Source organism: Euprymna scolopes, chromosome 39 (genome assembly GCF_053919585.1).
Source record: "Euprymna scolopes isolate OS-2025 chromosome 39, ASM5391958v1, whole genome shotgun sequence".
Taxonomy (NCBI): Eukaryota; Metazoa; Mollusca; class Cephalopoda; order Sepiida; family Sepiolidae; genus Euprymna; species Euprymna scolopes.
Genome location: NC_136520.1, coordinates 38,452,256 through 38,477,431, shown reverse-complemented (window position 1 = coordinate 38,477,431; position 25,176 = coordinate 38,452,256). Strand labels below are relative to the sequence as shown.

Genomic DNA, 25,176 nt, shown 5'->3' with positions numbered 1-25,176 from the left:
TATAATTTGTCTGGTCTAAAATTAAATTTATCTAATCTGAAGTTTAAATAGCGTTTCTCTTGTCTGTTCCAAGTAAGTTTAAAATAGCATATCTCTTGTCTGTTACACTTAAGTTTAAAATAGCGTTTCTCTTTTCTGCTACACTTAAGTTTAAAATAGCTTTACTCTTGTCTTTTACGCTTAAATTACAAATAGCATTTCTCTTGTGTGTTACACTTAAGTTTAAAATAGCGTTTCTCTTGTCTGCTACACTTAAGCTTAAAATAGCATTTCTCTAGTCTGCTACACTCAATATTAAAATATAATTTCTCTGGTCTATTATGCTTCATAAAATTGCATTTATATAGTCTGTTACATCTAAGTTTAAAATAACCTTTCTCTGGCCTTTTTCGCTTAAGATGGAAATATCATTTCTTAGGTCTGTTCAGCTTCAAATATAATTTTTCTAGTTTGTTATGGGTAACATCAAAATAGCATTTTTCTGGTCTGTGGCGCTTAAGTTTAAATTAGCATTTCTCTAATATGTTACGCTTAAGTTTATAATAGCATTTCTCTGGTCTTTTATGCATTTTTAAAATAGAATTTTACTGGTCTGTTACATTGAAGTTTAAAATAACAATTCCATGGTCTGTTACGCTTAAGCTTAAAATAGCATTTTTCTGGTCTGTTACGTGCACGTTTCAAATAGCATTTATCTGGTCTGTTACGCGCACGTTTAAAATAGCATTTTTCTGGTCTGTTACGCGCACATTAAAACTATAATTTCTCGTGTCTCTAACGCGCACGTTTAAAATAGCAATTCCCTGGTTTGTTACGCGCACATTTAAAATAGCATTTTTCGGGTCTCTTATGCGCACGTTTTAAATAGCATTTCTCTGGTTCGTTACGCGCACGTTTAAAATAGCATTTTTCTGGTCTGTTACGTGCACGTTTAAAATAGCATTTTTCTGGTCTGTTACGTGCACATTTAAAATAGCAGTTTTTTTTTATCTGTTACGTGCACATTTAAAATAGCATTTCTCTGGTCTGTTACGCGCACATTTAAAATAGTAATTATTTGGTCTGTTACACATAAGTTTGATATGTCATTTTCAATGCCTCAATTGAACGACCGTATATTAATAACATTAGTAATTGTAATTGTTATTACTTACCGCTTTTCTTGGCCTTCGGGACAAGATCAAAGTGTAGTATCAAGTGCCTAAGTTTTTTGTTCATCGTTGATTTTGACTGTATTTTTTAACATGAATAAAAGATTTAATATCTCAAAGTGTAGTATCTGTTCTTCAGATGCTGCACTTCTATTTCTTGTTCTCTTTCGGTGGAGGAGAACAATTTTTATTTTTGTACCTTTTCTCCACGTTAAAAAACGACCCTGGTGTCTAACTCTGTCCCGTGGGGAGGCATAGTAAATAGGTACTTACCGGACCAGTGATTAAAGTATTCTTTATCCATAGGGCCTCCGGGTAGACGTTGTTGAGGTACCAGTCGAAGTTATTGCACTTCAGATCTTGCCTTAATTTCTTTCTTTCGGAAACATCACCAAATTTAGGCTAAAAAAAATAAATAAATAAAAAAAATAATAAATAATAATAATAATAATAACAACAATAATAATAATAGATGCGCACATCTATTATACAACAGATAAATGTGACTGTGTCCATGAAAACATAATGGAATACGTTTTGCATTGCTTCACAATCACTAAACTATCATTACAAGAAGTTTTGTTTTTCGATACTCGACCTCAATTCATGTTTAACATAATATTATACCGGGAATAACTTCTTTTTGTTTTCAATTATTTTGTATTTTATCAATAAATTGTTGGTCGACGTTTAGATTCAATATATTCGTCTTTTTGTTGTTTGATGTCTCAATTTAAACAAGTGAAGCATGGCACAGTGAACGAGGCATAAAAGAAATGACTAAATTTAGCATTAACCCTCCCCTCCCCTACCATTTAGCCCAAACGTCCCCAGGGGACGTCAAATCCTGGTGCAAATAAACAAACGGTACAGTTTAAGCCTTAATATATGTAAATTTGAGTTCTGCACCATGCAAAAAAAAAAAAAAAAAATTGACTAAGTTCATAATTTTCCCCCATTTAGCCCTCAAAGTCCACAAGGCCTTAAAATATTTAAATTTCAGTTCAGCACCATGCTAAACTGCTAAATAGACATACACAGAAAATTTGGGGCAGATATGATAAAATAGTCCCCAAAACGGAGTATTTTTATTAGCCCTAAAAGAGACCCTGTGCACACCCAAGAGTTATTGCAAAGTATAGAAAAACAAAATTATATAGAAATCAGTTAGTTACAACTTTTCAGAAAGTTTTATAAAAATTCAAGGCATCATTTTTTTAATAAGCACAAAAGTGTCAATTTTAGCCATTTTAACCTGAAAGCCACCTCTAGGGGGGGGGTACAATCGGAGTTTTCCCGGAAAATCCGTTCTGTTACTTTTTTTTTACTCAAAAAAACGTTTGTACAAAATTTACAAATTTTGTATAACGTTTGTACAAAATTTCAAAAAATTCCAAGGTTTAGTTATTGCGAAAAGTGCAGACAGACGAACGGAGAAACGGACAAACAGACTAGGATTAGTTTACAGGTCCACCGTCCTTTTGTCGAGGAACCAACAAATTAGATTTATCGCGTTTTGCATTCGAAGTACACACACACACACACACACACACACACACACACACACACACACACACACACACACACACACACACACACATACGCGCGTGCGTTCATAATATGTTTTGGGAAAATCCGTTTTGCGATTATATTTCACTAGAAATTCTTAAAATGAGAAATTAAATAAATTAAAAAAAGTAACTAATAGGAAATTAAATAAAATTAAACAAATAACTAATAGGAAATTAAATAAAAGTAAACAAGTAACTGATAGGAAATTAAATAAATTAAAACAAGTAACTAATAGGAAATTAAATAAAATTAAACAATTAACTGATAGGAAATTAAATGAATTAAAACAAGTAACTAATAGGAAATTAAATAAATTAAAAAAAGTAACTAATAGGAAATTAAATAAAATTAAACAAATAACTAATAGGAAATTAAATAAAAGTAAACAAGTAACTGATAGGAAATTAAATAAATTAAAACAAGTAACTGATAGGAAATTAAATAACATTAAACAAGCAACTATTTACAGGACGGTATTAGTGTAGGAATGAGTACACAGAGAATGTCCATCAACCAAACTTTAATGTTTCTATAAGGATTACGGCGACTTGATAGCTGTATATATAACTCAGTGTTGAGAACAAAACATCTTGACCTATACTCAATAAAGGTTTGAAACAATCTCTGGATCTGCATCACATGACTCAAAGAGAGAGAGAGAGAGAGGGGGGAGGGAGGGAGGGAGGGAGGGAGAGAGAGACTGACAGACAGACAGAGTAAGAGATAGATAGATAGATAGATAGATAGAGAGAGAGAGAGAGAGAGAGAGAGAGAGAGAGAGAGAGAGAGAAAAGAGTCTGTTTGAACATGTAAAGACGCAGGCTGATAATATATGACTAATTAATGATTTCCACCGGTAGCCAAGCTAATACTGAGAACACAACATCTGGACCTATACTCAATAAAGGTTTGAAACAATTTCTGGATCTACCTCACATGATTTCAAGAGAGAGAGAGAGAGAGAGAGAGAGAGAGAGAGAGAGGGGGGGGTTATAGAAAAGACAGTTTGTTTGAACGAGCTGATAATATATAACTAATTAATGATTTTCACCGGCAGCCAATGTATTAATGATCAATTGTAAACTTTAATATTTCTGTAATGATTATGTTCATAGCGTTACGTAGTGCTTAGATGTTATAGTACTATCCAATCTACTTCATTAGATGCATTAAAGTGAAGGATAAGGGAGAAATAAGAACGTTAATTTGATATGAAGAGACGGGTCATCAAGAACTCGCAATGGATTGAAAGGGAAACTTGAGAAACACTGGTTTAAAAATTGCGAAATTAAAAGCGAGTGTTCGTCCTAGACAATGGTGTGCACTTAGGTTACCGCTTATCAAAACTGAATTTTACTTAAAGTATAATATAAGGGAAGAAATATTTTCATACAAGACTGTAACCAAGGCGTTTGTAATATTCGTTCTTATATTCGTCCATCCACACTTCGGCCAACCTGATGCTGTTGGTGCGAAGTTCGGCCATTCCTTTTGGCCACGAATACGGGCTGCTCCCTCGAAAGATGTGACCGACGTGAGAACAGGGCAAGATCTCCAATGTTCCTCCACACATCCATATCTGTTAAATAATAATAATAATAATAATAATAATAATAATAATAATAATAATAATAATAATATATTTTTCGTGTTTTTATTCAATGTAACATGTTTATTCAGCTCGAAAACCATACAGTGTTTACCGATGTATTGGAACATTCAAGATGGAGTCTGATTCTCTCTTTAACACGGTAAGTTTGGGAAAAGGTGTTATAAATAAAAAACCGGATAAAATACTGTTAAAAACTCGCTCAATATATGTTACTGTGACATAGGTTGACATATATTCGGCGGGTTTTTAATAGTATTTTGTATAGTTTTTTATTTATAACACCTTTTTCCAAACTTACGGTGTTAAAGAGGGTGTGAGACGCCATCTTGAATTTTCGAATACATCGGTAAACACTGTATGTTTTTTGAGCTGAATAAATATGTTACATTGAATAAAAACACGAAAAATATATCCAGTTTGGCAGAAAAGTAACTTATCTTGCCTTTGATAACATTTATTTGTTATATATTTGTTTTTTGACAACTTTTTCGAATCTATGTGTACAGTAATACAAACCCCTTCGGAGGTTGGAATGCCCCTCCACCTAAAATGTACTTGGAAAAATCGATTTTATAGTGAGATTTAAGAATGGTTAGTCGAAAAAAAGGTGAAAAACAAAACAAATAATCAATAAATAATTGTTACCAAAGGCAATAAATGCTACTTTTTTTACTTACATGAATGAGTTTATTTTATGTTTTAAAGTATTTTCAATCGCTTTTCTTTATTTTTTAATAATCTAATGCGGGTGTGTGGGTACCAAATATCTCCAGATTTTCTAGAATTCCCCGCTAGATTGCAAATGAAATCTCCAGATCTAGCAGGAAAACCGCTAAATTGTAACACTGGTCACGTGACAGGAAGCGGTAATAAATAATTGTCCCCAAATAAAAAAATGGCCTCTCGGTACAAAGAAAAACACCTATTTATCATAGAAAAATTAAGTATAATGTTATAATTAAAAAGAAATATATAAAAACACACATGGATATAGTAAACATATTGTACCAAAACGTGGAAGCCACCCGTCGAGTGGTTTTTCAGACAATTCCGAACGAACCAACAGTTACATTTATATATATATATATATATATATATATATATATATATATATATATATATATATATATATATATATATAAACCAATTAACACGATGAGTAAAAAAATTAAAAACTGAAAATATAGGCTAGCTAACCAGGTTTCGTTCCTCGCTCAACAGAGCTCAATCAAGGAAAATTACGATAAAAAAAATTCTCATGAATATGGGCTGGAGAGTAAACAAAGAAAAATTTTTTTTAAAAAATAAGAGAAAAATAAGCGGGGGAAAAATTGCATAGAAATCAAATCAGTCATAAGAGATTACAAATAACCATTTGTGTACCACGAATTTCAATGCTGGCATGTTTACGATCTTCAGTAAGTCGCATTCACCTTTTCATCTAAGAATTCTAGAAACTTTTATTAAGTCCTTGAGACCGTCTCTTTGCAATCAAAAAGAAAATATCTTAGAACTTAATTCGATTTCTACGTAATTCTTTTCCCGCTTATTTTTCGGTGTTCTTATTTATTTATTTATTTATTTATTTTTCTCCTCCGGCACATTAATGAAAAAATTTTTGTCGTAATTTTCCTCCATTTAGCTCTGTTGAGCGAGGAATAGAAACCTAGTTAGCTAGATTTTAGTTTCATTTTAAAATTTTTTAAATCATCATGCTAATTGGTCTATAGTAAGCCATGATTAAATTTTGTACCCCGAAAAGAATTTTATAATATATATGCATATACTTATTATTTATTTTCTACATAAATATTTAGGTATCGCTACACAGTCATAAATATGTTTCAGTCAACGTTCTAAATAGCTAGAGACTTCGTGAGGAGATGTTGCTGTTACAAAACCCAAATCCCGTGGTGCGATACCTAAATGCCCACGCAAAAAATAAATAAAATGTATATATTGCTCTACTTTGGTATTGAGCACTTTCGTATAAACCTCGTTAAACTCATTGGATGTTTCACCTTTAAACAATGTTTATCTGGAATATATATATATATATATATATATATATATATATATATATATATATATATATATATATTTAAATAAGGGAGTAGTCACCAACAATTTGTATTTTTTAAAATTATTTTATTATTCCGTGTCTTGGTTTTTCATTGAGAATTATGTTTGGATCATTGTAATAATGTTTTTAAATCATTGAAATCGTATATATATATATATATATATATATATATATATATATATATATATATATATATATATATATATATATATATACACTAGCAAAAGTACCCGTCGTTGACTGGGTTCAAAAACAACGTATAGAAAATGGACTCTGATTTATGAAAGTATGATAGGTTATGAAAAGGAAGGGTTGTAAATTTGGGTTGAATTTGGGGGTATTAAAACCAAAGCAAAATATGATGAAAGTAAAAATAAAATAGATAAACCCCATAATTTATTATACCATACCTGTTCACGCTGAAACACTTATCACAATATTCTGCGGATCTATATTAAAAAACCTTGTTAAACTTTGTGACATATTTACATTCTATGGAGGTCAGGTCCGAACGAACACCCCATAATTTTATTATACCATATTTCTTCAAACTGAAACATAATTATCAAAGTATACTTACGCAGAGAGATATGAAAAGTCTTTATTAAAGTTTGTGCCTATTTTCATTCTATGGAGGTCAGGCGCGAACGAAGACCCCACAATTTTATTATACCATCCCTATTTAAGTTAAAACATACTTATCAAAGTATTCTTATGTACATCTATATCAAAAACACTTGTAAACGTTTTTTTTTTTTTTTTAATTTTTAAATTTTTTATTTTCATACTTTGTGGACCAGGCGCGAACGCAGACCTCACAATTATAATGAACCACCGTTCTGCCAGATCAAACACCTATTCCTGTGTCTCGATACATCTTCTGTCATTATATGTAATCAGTTTTTTAAAATAGTCAACCATATTCGTGACCAAACACACACACACACACATACATTCAGCTTTATATTATATATATATATCTATAATATAAAGCTGAATCTCTCCGTGTGTGTGTGTGTGTGTGTGTGTGTGTGTGTGTGTGTGTGTGTGTGTGGTCACAAATAGGCTCCTATATGGTTGACTATTTTAAAAAACTGATTACATATAATGATAGAAGATGTATCGAGGATCAGGAATGGGTATGTTTGATCTGGCAACGGTGGTTCATAAAAATTGTGGGGTCTGCGTTCGCGCCTGGTCCACAAAGTATGTAAATAAAAAAAAAAGTTTACAAGTGTTTTTGATATAGATGTACATAAGAATACTTTGATAATATGTTTCAACTTAAATAAGGATGGTATAATAAAATTGTGGGGTCTGCGTTCGCGCCTGTACTCCATGGAAATATGGCACAAACTTTGACAAAGACTTTTCATATCTATTTGCGTAAATATACTTTGATAATTATGTTTCAGTTTGAAGAAATATGGTATAATAAAATTCGCGCCTGACCTCCATAGAATGTAAATATGTCACAAAGTTTAACAATGTTTTTTAAAAGGGGTGAGGGTCCACAATAACACCTTAACTTTAATCTTAATTCACGTTAGATTTTATTTATTTTTTTTTAGTTGAATCATATTGTGTCGAATAAATCACCTCATAAATTTATGTTCTTATTAAAGTGAACCCCACCCCCCAAAAAAAAGTCAGAACTTTAGACAATTCTCGACACAAATTTTGCATAACTCTGTTTTTTTTTCTTCTCCACTTGCACGTGGTACTCTTTCGAAAATAGATAATATCCCATTTTGCTGTTTCGGATTATTTTACTAAAGTAAGTAAAGCTTCATTATTTTTCAAAACTGTTTTTGTTTCTTTGTTTTTCGATATTTCGTCGATATTATTTAGTAAGAGTGTTTAGCAGAAAAGCCCACAAACGACTACTCGAAAAAATAAATATACAAGAAAAAATGTTACTATACTATATAAAGGTTCAGTTCATGTTTTTTTTTTTAAATAGTTTTTAATGCTCTTTACTTGAAATAATTTCAGCGAACCGGCATTAAAACGAAATTTGAGGCGATAACTACTTAAATGAATTTTTATATAAACTACACGTGCCATAATCGAATATTCCCCAAGCACAAAATAACGGAAAACATTAAAATATGTTTATAAATATTCCTAACGTTGACGAAACTCTCTTAAATTGTTAACACAGAATGCTCAGGTGCCTTTCCTTCAAATTGAAAACGGGGCTCTCCATTTCAAAGTCGCTGCCAATTTGATTTTTTTTAAACCGGTCCGTGAATTAAAAAATAAAAATTTTTTTACAAACTACTTAAAAATACAAACCAATGAACTTTTCTACCATAAAAGTAAATTTTATTGACTGTGGTAACATTTATTTCTTGTATATTTATATTATTATATATATAACATTTTCTTTTTGTAAGGAAACATCATTTTGTCGGTCAGTCTTGGCTACGAATGGAAACAAAGTCGATATGAAAAAATATATTTTCGCGAAAATTATCTTTACTTTCATCATATTTTGCTTAGGGTAAAATTTTTGAGTATCAAAACCTATCTCTTTACAACCCCCTCTTTTTCATAACCTATCATACTTTCATCAATCACAGTCCATTTTTTGTAGGCTGTTTTTGAACCCAGTCAACGACCGGTACTTCTGCTAGTGTATATATATATATATATATATATATATATATATATATATATATATATATATATATATATATAAATTATCTCTGACAAATGATGGCCATTTTCACGAGCATAAATTTGAAGCCGCTTTCTAAAGTTAGCTTCCACTTTCCCTAAAGTTTCGTCACTTATTTTCACATATTGCAGTCTTCAATTCTCCAAGAGTGCGAGATTTACCAGCATAGACGCATATATATATATATATATATATATATATATATATATATATATATATATATATATATATATATATATATATATATATATATACTTCTTCAGAATAAAGCTATCTAACAATCAGCTGGTATGGAAACCTGTGATTATAAGAATTACAAAATATTACTGGCAGTAATATTCTATAAGTATTATCCCATCTAAATAAGAATTGCTCGATATACAAGATAGAGCAAATAAATCAAATTCATGATTGATTCAATGAATTTAAAGAACCTTTTTTTTTAAGTGAAATGTTTGAGTTTCATATCAAAGATTTTTGTTATTCTAAGTAAAACAAATACTTAAGAAATACTATCTACTTATCCTATGGGGTTTCGATGTCTACCGTCTCTTCAGAGGAGAAAATATTAGCAAATAGTTATAATGGTATGCACCCTATTTGCTAAAGTCAGTGAGACATGGAAAATCATAATCAAAAATATAACAAAAATTGATTGACTTCTGATTAATCAATTTTTGATTGTGATTTTCCATGTCTCACTTTAAACAAATTGGATTTATTGCGATTTGCATTCTAACGACACACACACACACACACACACACACACACACACACACACACACACACACACACACACACGCACACACACATACACACACACACACAAACACACACACAAAAATGACTTGGGTGAAATCCGTTTTGCGATTATATTTCACTAGAAATTCTTAAAATACAATTAAACAAGTAACTAGTAGGTAATTAAATAGCCTAATACACAAAAATATACGCAAGCAATTAGTTACCTTATTAGTTACTTGTTCAATTTTAAAAATTTCTAGTGAAAAATAAAGCTGTAGAGGACCTATACTAATAAGGTTGGTTGGTTGTTTTTGTTTTACGGCATATCAACCCTTTTCGGGTTATTTAATGCCGAATCCAAAGATTCGGAAGAAAAAATTTTTAATAGAATATATTTGTTGTTTTCAAGTCGGTTTCTATTTAACCCATAATTGGGACCCTAACAGGTACTACCACTCCGAGGCAGAGTGGACCTGGGAGCAATGGTAATCAAAGGATGGTTCCACAGTCCCCAAAGCCCACAAGCTGGGGCCTCACCACTGGATATAGTTTAAGGTCATATCCAGGACCCCCATTGAGGGATTTTTACCCTTTGCAGGGGGGCAGTCGGTGTATTCTAATGTCCCACCGACAGGGCCTATACTAATAAGCATAAATAGCACAATAAAATAATAAACAATAAATAAACAAACAAATAAAGACATAGAAATAATATTTCCGACGTCATTATATTTTAGGTAAGTAACTTGATTAAAATATTTTATAATTAAAATATTCCATAAGTACAGTGAAACCTTGGCGCTTCTACAGAATTGGGACGAGATTTTGTCGTCGATAAATGGAGTTTTCAGATTAAAAAAAAAAAAAAAAGACAATGGTTTCAAGTGATTTTTTTCTTTTTTTGTCAAATAAGTTACAATGGTAGCTTCCAAATCATACAGTCGAAATTATCTGAGTATTACTGAATTATTAAACAAAACAACTTTAATCGTGTTAGCCGATGAAAAATTTCGGCCATATTGTTTAAATCAAAACGGAAAATTACCCCTCTTTGGAGCTCTCCTGTGTCTTACGATCGTTTTCATCAAATTCTTTTTTCTTTTTTTTTCTTTAACAAATAATTTTCTACTGGTTCGATTTTGTTAATTTTGGGATATAATCATCTTAAAAATACAAGGAATGCGTAGATACCATTGTTTTCATGTGAAATTCAGTATTACGATTTCCGAAATCTTGTCCCAATAGTGTAGAAGCGCCGAAACCTTTTATACTGATAACTTCATGAATAAAGATGGGTCGATATTTATTTAGTTATTTTTAATCGCAGGGGACGTAATTGAGTAAATTTCTAAGCTAATTATGTCCCTTGGGCGGTAAGTAATCGATACAATTATTTTGATAAAAATTAACCTTTCTGTCACGAATTAACTTATAGATGTTCCTATTTACTTACCTCCCCACGAGGGCAGAGTTAGACTCAAGGTCGGTTTTTAATGTAGGAAAAATCCAGCTTCCCAAAAATGGGCGCCGGATAGGAACAAAATTAAAAATTGTCTCGATCATGAAGGATTTCTTCTCCACTGACCGAAGACAGAAAAAATGAAGTGTAGCATCAGAACAAATACTACACTGTGATCTTGTTCCGAAAGCCATGAGGTGTAGCCCTAACTAGCTTATAATTTATATTTTCCTATTGGTTACAGAGTTCAAAAATATATATTTAAAAAATTAATTATATTCAAATAAATACATACTGTCTAGTATGTATTTATTTGAATATAATTAATTTTTTAAATATATATTTTTGAACTCTGTAACCATTTGAATATAATTAATTTTTTAAATATATATTTTTGAACTCTGTAACCAATAGGAAAATACTAAACGATTTAAGTTTATACGAATACTAAACGATGCGATAACGCCCCCTCATAAAACTAAGCTGGTTGCTTCTAAATATGAAATACGTTTACAATGTAGAGAATTAGTTTTGTACCCACAAACAAAACCTTCGCAGATATAACCCAATTTGATATAACATAGATATTAGTAATTTAAATAGAATAGAATTCTTTTTGTTTGTATTGTTTTGATTAATCGAACAATTATTCTCATCTTGGGTGTTATTGCACACCGTTTCGGTCGCTCCTCCACCCTGCGACATTCTTCGGGTGTTGAATACGTGTTTCTTTTTCTCTATCAAGGAAAAGAGGGGTTAGCTCTGCCTCTGCATTGCAAGAATTCGAACCGTAGATCATAAAGAAAGTCCAATCTTCAGAGGTCATTAAGATATTTTTTAGGGCTTTCCTAAAAAATCTTTTTTGTAGATTACAACCAGTTAACAATCATTTAAACTCATAAGAAAAAAATATGAATAGCTTTACGATTTATACAAAGATGATAATCCAAATAAAAATGCGATGTGAATTCTTCTATATGCTACAATTTCAACATTATATGGTCATGCTTATTTCTTTCTCAGAGAATTTCTGTTTTTTTTTTCTTTCTTTTCTGATGAATATACATAAAAAAATTTATTATTAACATAAAAATGTTGATTGTTCTCCGTAAACGAAACAGGTCTGTAAATTATACCGAAGTTTTGATATGTTGAAAAAACTGATTAAGATAGATAAAACGTTGGATCTTGGAATATAGGTATATTGTTATATTCGTATATTCGTTCATTCATTCACACACGCACACACATATTTATGAAGTGCTCAATATATATATATATATATATATATATATATATATATATGAAGTGCTCAATGTCTTCTTAGATAGATGTTTACAACAACAACAACAACAACAACAACAACAATAATAATAATAATAATAATAATAATAATAATAATAATAATGCAAACTGGCCAAAAAGAACAGACACGACCAAGTGAGGAGGGCAGTAGACTGGGAATTATGCAAACAACTGCATCTCAAACCCACAGACAAGTGGTACAAACATAAGCCGGTAACAGTACTTGAAAACGAGAATCACAAAATCCTATGGGACGTGGACATACAAACTGATAAACTCATCCAAGCAAGAAGATCAGATGTAGTAATAATTAATAAAAAAGAAAAATCCTGTCAAATCGTAGACTTTGCTGTTCCAGCTGACCACAGGGTGACAAAGAGTTAGCCGGAGAGCTGACAGGGATATGGAAGATGAAAAAAAAAAATCAAAATAACACCTATAATTGTAGGATCACGAGGGACAATTTCGAAAAACTTTGAAAAAAGAATGGGAGAAATTGGAATTGGAGGAATGACTGGAAAAATATGACGGACAACAATAATGAAAACAGATGAATTATTAAGGAAAGCCCTTGAATGTGAAGCCTAATACACACGAACCACAAGCGTAGACGAGACAAACTGCTACACAGACAAAACATGAAGCGCTACATGGAACCAAGAACATGCAGCTGCATACCTATAAGTTCTCTAACCCCCTTTCATCCCCATTATCACATCACTGCCTCCCCCAAACGAGTGAGACCGAATAGCCAAGTAATCAAGGAGGAAGGAAAGACCGAAGAGTGAGCACTGACCAGACTTCCACTCTATAAATGTGAAGAAAACTGGAACCTTGGGAAAGCTTATTGCCACTCAAATTCCAGTAAAGGCCAATGGCCGCTGCCAACAAGAAATCAATGGCAACCATCTGTTGCGATAATGCAAATTTATTTTCAAATGTTATCGAAAGACGTGAAGAGTACTGGAAAATCTGGGGAGACTTGTTGTCACTCAGCTTCCAGGGAACACCACAATGAGATCGTTGATGACCTGTGTGAAAGCTCCTTGTGAGCTGTAACAGGAATGAAAGTTATTAAAATGTGTGACTTTTAAAATTTATAAATAGTAATGAACAGAACAACTGCTATGGGAAGTGGGTCAGGGGCATTACTTATTGCACGCCCCTCGTATAATAATAGAAACAGCAAAGATGATGTCGGTAAGGTAAAATAATCCAACTTTACCCATTTTCAAATTAATTGTTCCAAGATCTAATTATGCTATCTCGTAGATTACAACAGTACAATTTTAAATAAATATATTTCAAAAGGTGACATTCGTTTTATTAATTTAAAGAAAATTTAGTTGACAGTCATTTTCACGGCCAGAAGACAGAAAATATTTATATTTTAAAAATCTAGATAAGTAAAAAAAGAGAATTTGTTTTATGCAGCAGAGCGCGGACACGCGTATGCAAATGCATACAAAATGAGGAATGACGTCACTATACTGATAAAGAAAAAGACTAGAAAAAAGAACATGTGCTTTTTGTTCCTTTTCTCCACATTAAAAAACGACCCTGGTGTCTAACTCTGTCCCGTGGGGAGGCATTGTAAATAGGAACAGACAGGGAAGCACGTTTAGAAGCACGCCCGATAGCACGTTTGAAACGACGTTCGAGATGACAGGCGTCGGACAAGACGATCACGTTAGAGACGGCCGTAACGAGAAGTCACGCGTTGTGGGAAATGAAGAAATATACGTCGTTGCTACAAAACAAAAAAAAAGGAGTCTAGTTATTACTCGTCTTATGTTCCTTGCGACGTACACTGCATACAACGTGTGGCTCCGATGTGTAAACGTGTTTGACGTTACAGTTATTCATTTAAAGAATATTTAGCTGATAATGCCAATTATTTTTAACGAAAGAAAGAGTAGTTTTTTTTTCTTAATATTATTGAACCTGAGAGACGTTTATTGTTTACTAGCAGGACTGCCCGACATTGCCTAGGGAAAAATTGTAACGTATTTCTATTAACACTTCTATTTCTCTATTTATTTATCTATCGGTATCTTTATCTTTCCCTCTTTCCCCCTTCCTCGTTTCCCCCACCTGCCTTCTTCCAACTCCTCTTTCTTCTCCGTCCTTTCTCCCTCTCTCTGAACACACACACACACATATATATATACACACATGTATACACTTTCATGGATTCCCCAAGGAATTAGTTGGTGTAAGGGAAACAACTCGTTGTAAAATAATGAGAGTTATATATAGTTAGTGGCTAGAAAATAGACCCCATCCCCATCTTACAGAAATCTGCACCAGTTTTAGGTTTAAAAAATGATTATTTTTAAAATTTAGATATTATTCATCCGGGGCAACGCCTATGAAGAAAATACCAACGTTGTTAGTGTTTGTGTTGTAGTTTTAGAGTTCTAGTTGGATATTCAAAGGCAAAATTTTATATTTCAATCATGTAAATTACTAATAATATATATAGTGAAAAAAGGAATCCCTGAACACACACACACACACACACATATATATATATATATATATATATATATATATATATATATATATATATATATATATGTAAATTACCAATAATATATATAGTAAAAAAAGGAATCCCTGGTAACATGTTTTGAACGATAACGAATGACGTCACGTTTTCGAGCTGAGAGAAACATGTTTTTAAATCAGTCTTTCCGTAGAAACTTTGCAGACGAAACACCGTTAATAATGTAGAAATAATCTAAGCGGAATGTTATCTAAATATCTTTGTCCGTATGCATCATTCATTTCAGTTAATTTAGGAAGTTAAGAAGTAAGAAAATAACAAATCAAACTGAAGTAACTATGATGTCTATGTCCGTGTGCGTGACTCATTTCGATATTAGCCCACTCTCTAACTTATGTATCTATATGTACATCTACACAGTATCATCATCATCATCATCATCATCATCATCATCATCATCATCATCATGCAGTCCGTCAGTCTTAACTAGTCGGGGCCTCAGTGCTTTATCCTTCGGTGTTGGCGTAGTCCTCTTTCTTTCCGGTCTCAGGCACTGCATATGTGGGTGCTGGGGTTGTGTCGTCACGAGTAGGACTGTTTATCCATTATATGTGTGGAACGAACTAGAGTCCATGTCGTTAACCACTGAACCACCATCACTCCCCAAATATAGGTTCCTTGGACATAGTGTCTCAGCTCTAAGGCTTCTCCAATCTTTCTCTCTATTTCTTTCTTTCCTTTGTGGAGACAGTTCCGCCAACCATTCCTTTCTTTGGTTTGTTCCTCCCAAGTCTCAACATTGATATCCATTGCCTTCAGGTGCCCCTTTGTTACATCTTTGTAACGAAGCTTCTGACCTCCTACCTTGCAGGTTCCATTTTCCAGTTGTGACGTCAGAGCAAAGCGAACATTTAATCTCTCTACCTCTCTATCTATCTGACGTTAATACTTACTCTCTATATATCTCGCTATCTCTCTCTCTCTTCCTAAGACCTAATCAGCCAGACAACCTCCTCTCTCTGTGAAGATATGTCGTGGCAGTCACTTGGCTGGGGGGAAGTGGGGCAGAGGTTGGGTGTGACAATCGCCGTAACGAACGGAAATACGTCGTCATGGCAACCAGACAGCGAACATTTGAGGCGGGAAAGCTGAACACGAGGGGACTTGAAAATAGGAAGATATACAGCAGTTGGCGTAAAGAAAGCGGGACAGCCCGGTGTGTAAACATTATCTGCGAGAATCGAACCTCATCGAAGATTGAGATTTGAATTAATTGAATTGCTGATTATTATTCAAATACGATCGTATTGCCGATTGAACTCACATTTATTCTTCTTTGGAATTATGATTCGAGGAAAAGATAGACTTTCGCCATCTCACCTTTTGTTTTTTTTGTTTTTTTTTGGTTATCGTGTTTGTGAACTTATGATTCGTTTTTACCCTAACGGACAAAACAGCTAAGTTTGGCCTATCTCATGCCAATATCTTTTCTTATCCACAAACTTTTCTACATATTATATTGTAATTGCATGTCGCATACATCTGGCAAACATTCCAAAGATACGTCTATCTCACTCATTCTTTTTATCGTGGCTTCTGATTCTTCCTTTTTGTATATAAAAGTCTTTATTGAATTTTAAACTTTGACTGAGTGTTTGTTTCGTCATTCATTGCTCTGTTGTTCCATTCCCCTTAATGATATATTTCGCTGGTTGATCCGACATCCGACGATTGACTGAAGATAAGTGATGAGCCATTGGATATCAAATAAAATAAATTTATGTATCTCGATCTGATTGCCAATCAATTCGGTCATTCATTAACCGGGTCGTGACACAGTTCCCCGTAGAAGATCATCTTTGGAATTCGGTTGTCTTCCCTTCTGACAATACAGCATATTAGCTAAAGCGTGTCACCTTCTTGTTTATTAATCATTGAAAACCTTACAAAATAAATGCTTTATTCTGGTACGTCAGGGTTTTTACTGCAATGTTAATAGACATTATTAACAAACTGTAATATATTTCGATTAAGTTTATTTTCACAAATTATTTTATTTTACTAGAATATTTGGGAAGTGATGGTGGTTCAGTGGTTAACGACATGGACTCCAGTTCGTTCCACACATATAATGGATAAACAGTCCCACTCGTGACGAATACTCCAACTAGTAAAAAATAATGTATACAGCAACTTTATATACAAAACAACCGTTCGTATAAAGCAGTTACTTTTTCCGAATATAGGCACACCACAAGAAATCAGCTCGCGTAAAGAGAGAAGTTGCACACCCAAATTTCTACGACGTATACGAAGTAATGGGAGTAGATGATTGAACGTAATAACAAGATGATTCAAAGCCAATGCACTTGATTTTATTTATGGGTTTTACAGTTTAGAGTTTATTGTTGCATCTAATTGAATTACAGAGAAGAGAGAATAATATCCTGTTTGAAGTCAGCCAAAGGACGACTAGAAATTGTCTACGTGGCTGTGCAACTGTTCACGGAAGAGACACGTTGAACATCTCATCTAATATATGTGGTTTTCTTTTGTTTTAACAATGCTTCTCTTATCAGTACCTGCTTTATTTATCCCCAACAATGACATATGTACGCGTTTATTAATGGCGCTAAGTTTCCTGTTTTTTCTAACCATTATTCCAGATTTTATTTAAAAAAAAACAGTTTATTTTGTGTATTAATTAGATTCCAACTACTGTTCTTATCTTGGGTGTTATTTTCACAACGTTTCGATCAATGTAACCTCCGACTTTCTTCAAGTGTATCTTGTCGGACCTGGAAATCTACACGGAATTTCGAATGGAGCCCTTTATTTAATCCACGGGGGTAGCATGCTCTCGTTCTGTCAGCCATAAATATTGATATTGTAGGACAAACGTTATAGATACCAAAGAAACGACAATGGGACTGGCTTTACTTTACATTTATATATCTATAAAAGTGTGTGTGTGTGTGTGTGTGTGTGTGTGTGTGTGTGTGTGTGTGTGTGTGTGTACATTTCCAGACGCAATAACTCTCTCAATTTTCAGTCTACAGACTCGAAATTTGATATACAGGGTATGGAGATTTGGGAAAATCTTTGTAATCAATTTTAGTCCAGAAATTTGGCTGTTAAGGGGTCGAAGTTCAACGATTTGACCTTTAAGAAATCTACCAAACTCCTCCGCCAATTTTGGATATAAACTATTGAAATTTTGGATATAGGTTCCTTGAACATAGATCTAACTTAATAACTTGAGTTGAGTCCAAAACAATAAATGTTAAGGAGTCATAATAGGTGTCAAAGTTAAAAAAAAAAAAAAAATTGACCCTGCGGTCTCTACTAAATTACTCAGAACATTTCTGGTCTAAACATTTGAAATTTTACATAAAGGGTATTTAAGCTTTTTAATCGGTTTGGGTCTAAAATTTGAGCTACCAATATATAAATGTATGTATGTATATTTGCATTGTCTGCCTAAAACTTTCAACTGAGGCAACGGATTTTCACAAGATCAGTATCGTTTTGAAGCTCGACCCTTCAGACGACAAATACGGAAAAATTGGCTAAAAACATTAATTTCTTCACCCTCAATTGGGCACTTTTTTACAGGAAGGAGTCGCTTTTTTCGCCGATATTTTCAAAAGTCATCCCTTCTTTTCGATTGTCTAGCCTTAATTAAAACCTACGCCACTTCCGGTTTGGCGGTGGTCGTAACAGCAAAGACGTTACGTTTTTTTCCCGTTCTTTTCCTCCTTCGCGGTACGGGTTCGAGATTGCCTTCCTACTACGACTTTGTTTTTATTTTGCTCAACACATACAGCCAAACACCCGGGCAACGCCAGGCACCCATGCTAGTAATGCTATAATTTTACATATTAGTTAGCGTAATAGTAATTAAGTATTGATATCGAAAGCATAAGTTTCCTTCAGTAGATTGGTAACGTTTTGACCTCAAAGTTCATTTGTCGTCTGATACAAGGGTAAATATTAGTGACAAGGCAATGCCAACATTTTTCCCGATCCCGATACAATTACTGATTCCGTTCTAAATTCCTGATTCCGATACAATTACCGATTCCGATTCTTTATAAATCTATAAATATTTAAACACAGATTTGTCATTTGTCCCGATTACTGTAAACACACATGTTAAATATGCGTATATTTTCTCCAAGATGAGAACATTTGTGGAGGTTGTTCTATAGATTTTAGTTTTACTGGTAGTTTTAAAAATCAATAAATATTTATTAGTTTATCATTAGTACCAGCAATGGAAGATTTTGTTTTAAACAAAATAAAAAAAAATGACACAAAAAAAAAATCGTTTTTGGTATCAGAAAACACACAATTCTTTTCGATTCTGATTCTGATACCGATTCCGATACCTCAAAAAGCTCCGATTTTTCTCAATTCCCGATTTCGATTAATCGTCCCATGACTAGGAGATATCAGAGGCCAGAGTGTCCACAAACACCGTCATTCGAAACACGATAGCTTGCATTGACAAAGTATTGTTATATATTAGGAACCCTATGGCTAGGTTAATTAGTGTGAATTTTGACAAGGGTCACTCTGAGTGCATACTAACCCAGATCTGTAAAACAGAAGCATTCCCATAAAACCGAAGGTTTAAATGAAAGATGGTTTACGTAAAATTGACGCAGAGAGCTACATGTCATACCGTAGACAAAACAGCGTTAAACGATAACGAATGAGACGTTGGTAGTCTTTCTTGGGACATTCAAACCAAAGTAATTGATATACATATTCAACTAAACCATTTTAGCTATTCCATGTTGGCTTATTTCGGCAAGATTTAAATTTGAAAATCTTTAATAATAATAATAATAATAATAATAATAATAATAATAATAATAATAATAATAATAATTATTATTATTATTATTATTATTATTATTATTTATTTTTATTATTATTATTATCATTATTATTATTATTATTTATTTTTATTATTATTATTATTATTATTATTATTATTATTATTATTATTATTATCATTATCATTATTATTATTATTATTATTATTATAAAGGTACCTTAAATGAAAGTTCCAAGTTTTCACCACCCCATGTGTCAAATCCCGGATCGTACGTCCCAAGCTTAGCAAACGTGTCTTTCCGGATAGAAAATAATCCACCAGCCATTGTCGGAGATCTGTAAATTGGACAAGATTTGAAAAAAGATTAAATAGTAAATTAGTATTTTTGGCAAAGAAAATTAACATGCAAATCTCGCAGTTAAATTTAGGTTAGTGAACGCCTAGAAGCAGGGTTTTATCTATTGTTTTAATTTACTTATTATCTACTAAACTAGATTTTTTAGTCCGTTAAAAACGGACAAAAGTTACAGCCCGTTGATTTAGAATCAGTGCTTTATGCCAAATTTATGATTGTATATTGTTAACACTGTGCTTATTTTTGCATGAAACACTAATCCATATTAATCTTTTACTGTGGATCGAATGGATACCATAATACTTGGTTCAATGCACCTTTCTTTTTAAAAAATACAAAATAGACTAAACGAAGGGAAATAAATCTGTATTCATCTATACAGAGTTACTTTTTATATTGACCCCAAAAGGTAAGTAACTCTGCATGTAACTGCATTCGGCAATATAGGGTTACTTACCTTTTTGGGTCAATATAAAAAGAAGTAACTCAGTATCGATGAATATGGAGTTATTGTCCTTCGTTTAGTCTATTTCGCATATATTTTTTAAAGACTCCGCAAATTTTGTTTTATATTTCAATTATGTAAATTATTATAACTGCTAACCCGACCATAAGGACATATATCTTATATGCAAACAAACAAATAAGTAAATAAATAAGGAACCCGGAAAACCAATGAATGAAAAATAGCTAAGAATAAGAAAGTAAATTAATATATAAAACAAATAAAAACAAAAAATAAAAAACTTGTCAATAGGAAGTTGCCAGAAGCAATGAAAATACAACCATAAAAACAACATAGCATATAGATAGTAACGATAATAGGAATATAAAAGTATTTTAGATCAAAGCAAAAAGTAACCGACAGACTAATAGCATTCTAACGCCTCTCTTCCTCCTCGGTCCTGGATATGACCTTAAACTATATCCGATGGCGAGGCCTCAGCCCGCGGGCTTTGGGGAGTGTGGAGCTACCCTTTAATTGCCATTGCTCCCAGGTCCACTCTGACCCGGACTGGTAGTACCTGTTAGGGTCCCAACTATAGGTTAAATAAAAACCGACTTAAAAAAAAAAACAAACAAATATACTCTATTAAAAGAATTTTCTTCAAATTCACTGGATTCAGCATTAAATAACATGAAAAGTGTTGATATGCCATAAAAAAGAAACAACCAACCAACAAACCCTTCCTCCTCACCCCTACTCTGAAAACTAAAAAACAAATGAACAAATAAAAACGAGAGATAAAAATAAATAAATAAGTAAAAAATAAATAAATAAATAAAAATAATACTGATCAAAAGGAAATTGAAATCGCCACAAATAAAAGATATACAAGCATATACATAACCTAAGATATGGGAAATTTTAAACGAAGAGCAATAAATAACTGCCAAACTAAAGTATCATCTAACATCCCCAACTAATTACAGCTTAAACACGAGAAACACAGTCCTCCCCACCCTTACCCCCGTTCCCCTCAGCATACATTCTCAAAGTATACACCCCAATTTTCCCTCGGGATGTAGATTGAGCTCAAATATCTTATAAAACCCAAAGTAATCTTGACACCCGTTTCAATATCGATTTTCTTTTAGTCTGATGAAGTTTTGTTCCTGAATTAGGACTCCACTGAAACATGGATGCACGTATGTAACCAATAATGCTTGTATATTAAACAGACTATATATATATATATATATATATATATATATATATATATATATATATATATATTGTTTTTAAAATATAATTATCCACTGACAAGTGTTTCATCGTCTACGACTCATCAGAGTGGCTGAATCTAGTGAGATTTGAAAATTGAATTTTAATTTGTTTCAGAAATTATTTTAGTTGATCAGAATAATTTTCAAAATGGCGCCATAAGAAAAAAACAAGGAAAATAACTGTATTTGACGTCAACACAGAAGTTACTTGCTTTTTTCTTAGTCGCCGTTTTACTTTAATAAAAAAGAAAAATATTCTGTTTTTGATGATCACAGAATTACTTCCCTTTGTTTGGTCTACATTTTACTTACTTTTAAAAGTCATACAATTTTTTTTTACTGTTCAGTTACATAAATTGTTAACAAATTAATGAAAGTAAATAAATAATACCCGGCATCGCTGGGTAGGGACAGCTACTAAAAAAGTAAAAAAAATTACAACTTACTGGATCGGATCTGTTGGTGATTTTATTGTGTTTCGTATCCTTTTAAAGATGGGCGCCCAATTAAAGCTGAGGTCCCATTGAAAGACTCCGATATTGATTGAAAGTCCGCTGAATAGCCAATATTTGAATGTCGTTTCGTCTATCCTGTCGATGACCGGTGTTACGGCAGCCATTTTGTTTTCATGAATTCGTTGAAGCATGGGTCGAAGCCAGTCTTTAAGTTGACGTCACAAACACAGCAATAAAAGAAAATCAATATATACTGAATAAATACTCGCTTTTTCTGGTGTAATTACGGTCGGAGAAAAGGGGCGGACATTGTTAGAAATGGATAGAGAGAAGTAAAGAGAGTGAGAGAGAGAGAGAGAAAGAGAGAGAGAGAGAGAGAGAGAGAGAGCTAGATATAGAGAGATAGAGAGAGAAGAATTTAAATAAAGATGTTCCATGATACTATCGACATTACCCTCAAATATTAGAAAATAAAAAATAAGATGAAAAAAAAAATAACAAAAAGAAAGAGGAAATACGTTTATCAGCAGAAGAATGAGGAGAAAGTTGGTCATCAAGATGCGCAATAGGATTAATATACCGGGCGAGATTAGATCGGGACTGGTAAGAAAATTGCTGAGGATTGACGTGACCAGACAGCTAGTGACGAACAACATATGGTCTTCCTTCCTCTACGTTACAAGACGGTAGCGCGCGCGCACACACACACACACACACACACACACACACACACACACACATCGTTTAAGTAATTTACACCAACTACTCATCTTGTCTTGTTTTATCAGAACACGTCACAGTTGCGCCCACTTTTTAACTCTACTATTTTGTCGTCATTGCCAGCGGGCAACACAGGATAGTCAATTGTTATATAGGACTATCTAGTTTAGAGAAAGGTATATTAGACATGCGTGCAATGTTATACATAGTAGGGGAAACTAAGAGGAAATAGGTTGAAGTATAAACTAGTGATGAGACGATTCCAGTAATTTCTTAATTCCAATACAATTACCGATTCTGATTCCGATTCTTTATAAATCTCTAAATATTTAACTATAAAGTTGTTATTTTTTTTCTTTGTTACCATAACAAAACATGTTAAATGTGCATATATTTTCTCAAACGCAAAAAAAAAAAAAAAAAAAAAACACGTGGGAGTGGGGGTGATCTATCGATTTTAGTTTTACTAGTAGTTTAAAATCAATAAATATTTTTATTTTACTATTACTATTAGCAGCGGAATATTTTGTTTTAAACAAAGATCAAATATAAATATATAATTAAAGGAATCATTTTTGGCATCGGAAAATACACACAATTATTTCTGAATCCGATACCGATTTCGATATTCCAAAAAGTTATGATTTTTGGGATTCCCGATTCCGATTAATCGTCCCAACACTAGTACAAACCAATGAAGACGGATGAAAACTCAAATGTGGAAAATGTACATTTGAATGTGTTATTGTTTAGACGTTTGTTATCCTCGTAATACAATTGGAGCACAGAATGACCCTGATGCTGGTTTGATAGCAAGGGTTAGAAGTGGATATATGGGAAGTTCAGGAAACTTTTGCTATTATTTAACTGTGGAGCGTAATCAGTGTTGACCAAGGGAAGAGTCAGTCAGGTATGTGCACGCAGTGTGATAATCTTTGAAAGGGAAAATTGGTCATTTATTTATTATTGGCTCACATGGAGCTTTCACACAAGTCAACAAACGATCTGATTGGAGACCTGTGGTATTTTCTGGAAGCTGAGTGACAACAAGTCTCCCCAGACGTCCAGTCCTCTCCACCTCCTTCGATAGCATTTGCAAATGAATTTGCATCATCGCAACAGCCGCTTACCATTGGTTTCTCGCTGGTAGTGGCCATTGGTTTATGCTGGAATTTGAGTGGCACTCAGCCTCCCCAAGGTCCCAGTTCTCTTTGCGCTTGTCCAGCCGAGGTCTGGTTGGCGCTCGCTCCTCGGTCTTTCAGTCCTTATTGACCCTTCTCGGCCCTTTGGTATCATTTTTTTTTGGGGGGGGGATCGGTGATGAAACAATGGGGGGAGTGCATGATGGGGGGTGTAGAACTTGTAAATATGCAGTTTCGGTGTTCTTCATTCCCTGTAACGCTTATTCGTTATATTGTCTTGTATTATTCTCCGCATTCAAGGGGTTTCCTTAATATTTCAGTCGTTTTCATTATTGTTAGTCGTTGTACTTTTGCAGTTATTCCTCTGATTCCAATTTCTGACATTCTTTTGTCGAAGTTTTTCGGGATTGTTCATAGTGCTCCTACTATTATCGGTACTATTTGGACTTTCTTCATCATCCAAATCCCTTTTAACTCTCTGGATAGCTCTGTGTATTTGCTTCGCTTCTCCTTTTCTTTCATACTCACCCTGTGGTCAGCTGGGACTGCAAAGTCTACGATTAGACAGGATTTTTCTTTCTTGTTAATTATTACGACATCTGGTCTTCTTGCTTGGATGGGTTTGTCCGTCGGTATGTCCATGTCCCATAGGATTTTGTGGTTCTCGTTTTCGAGTGCTGTTGCAGGTTTATGCTTGTACCATTTGTCTGTACACTCAAAATGCAGTCGTTTACACAATTCCCAGTGTACCACCCTCCCCACTTGGTTATGCCTGTTTTTGTATTCCTATTATTATTATTACTATTATTATT

At 33.2% G+C, this 25,176-nt stretch overlaps 1 protein-coding gene across 2 annotated transcripts in view; it reads right to left on the bottom strand.

Annotated features, from left to right (window-relative positions):
- LOC145263762 (polypeptide N-acetylgalactosaminyltransferase 5-like) overlaps positions 1–25,176 on the bottom strand; it is a 231,481-nt gene that overhangs the window by 18,674 nt on the left and 187,631 nt on the right. For both annotated transcript variants that reach the window (XM_080120794.1, XM_080120793.1), the window contains 4 exons: positions 22,494–22,707; positions 20,182–20,299; positions 4,117–4,302; positions 1,425–1,553 (listed from right to left, as the gene is read on the bottom strand). In XM_080120794.1, the coding sequence (XP_079976920.1) occupies positions 1,425–1,553; positions 4,117–4,302; positions 20,182–20,299; positions 22,494–22,707 (647 nt within the window). The remainder of the gene's footprint in view (positions 1–1,424; positions 1,554–4,116; positions 4,303–20,181; positions 20,300–22,493; positions 22,708–25,176) is intronic.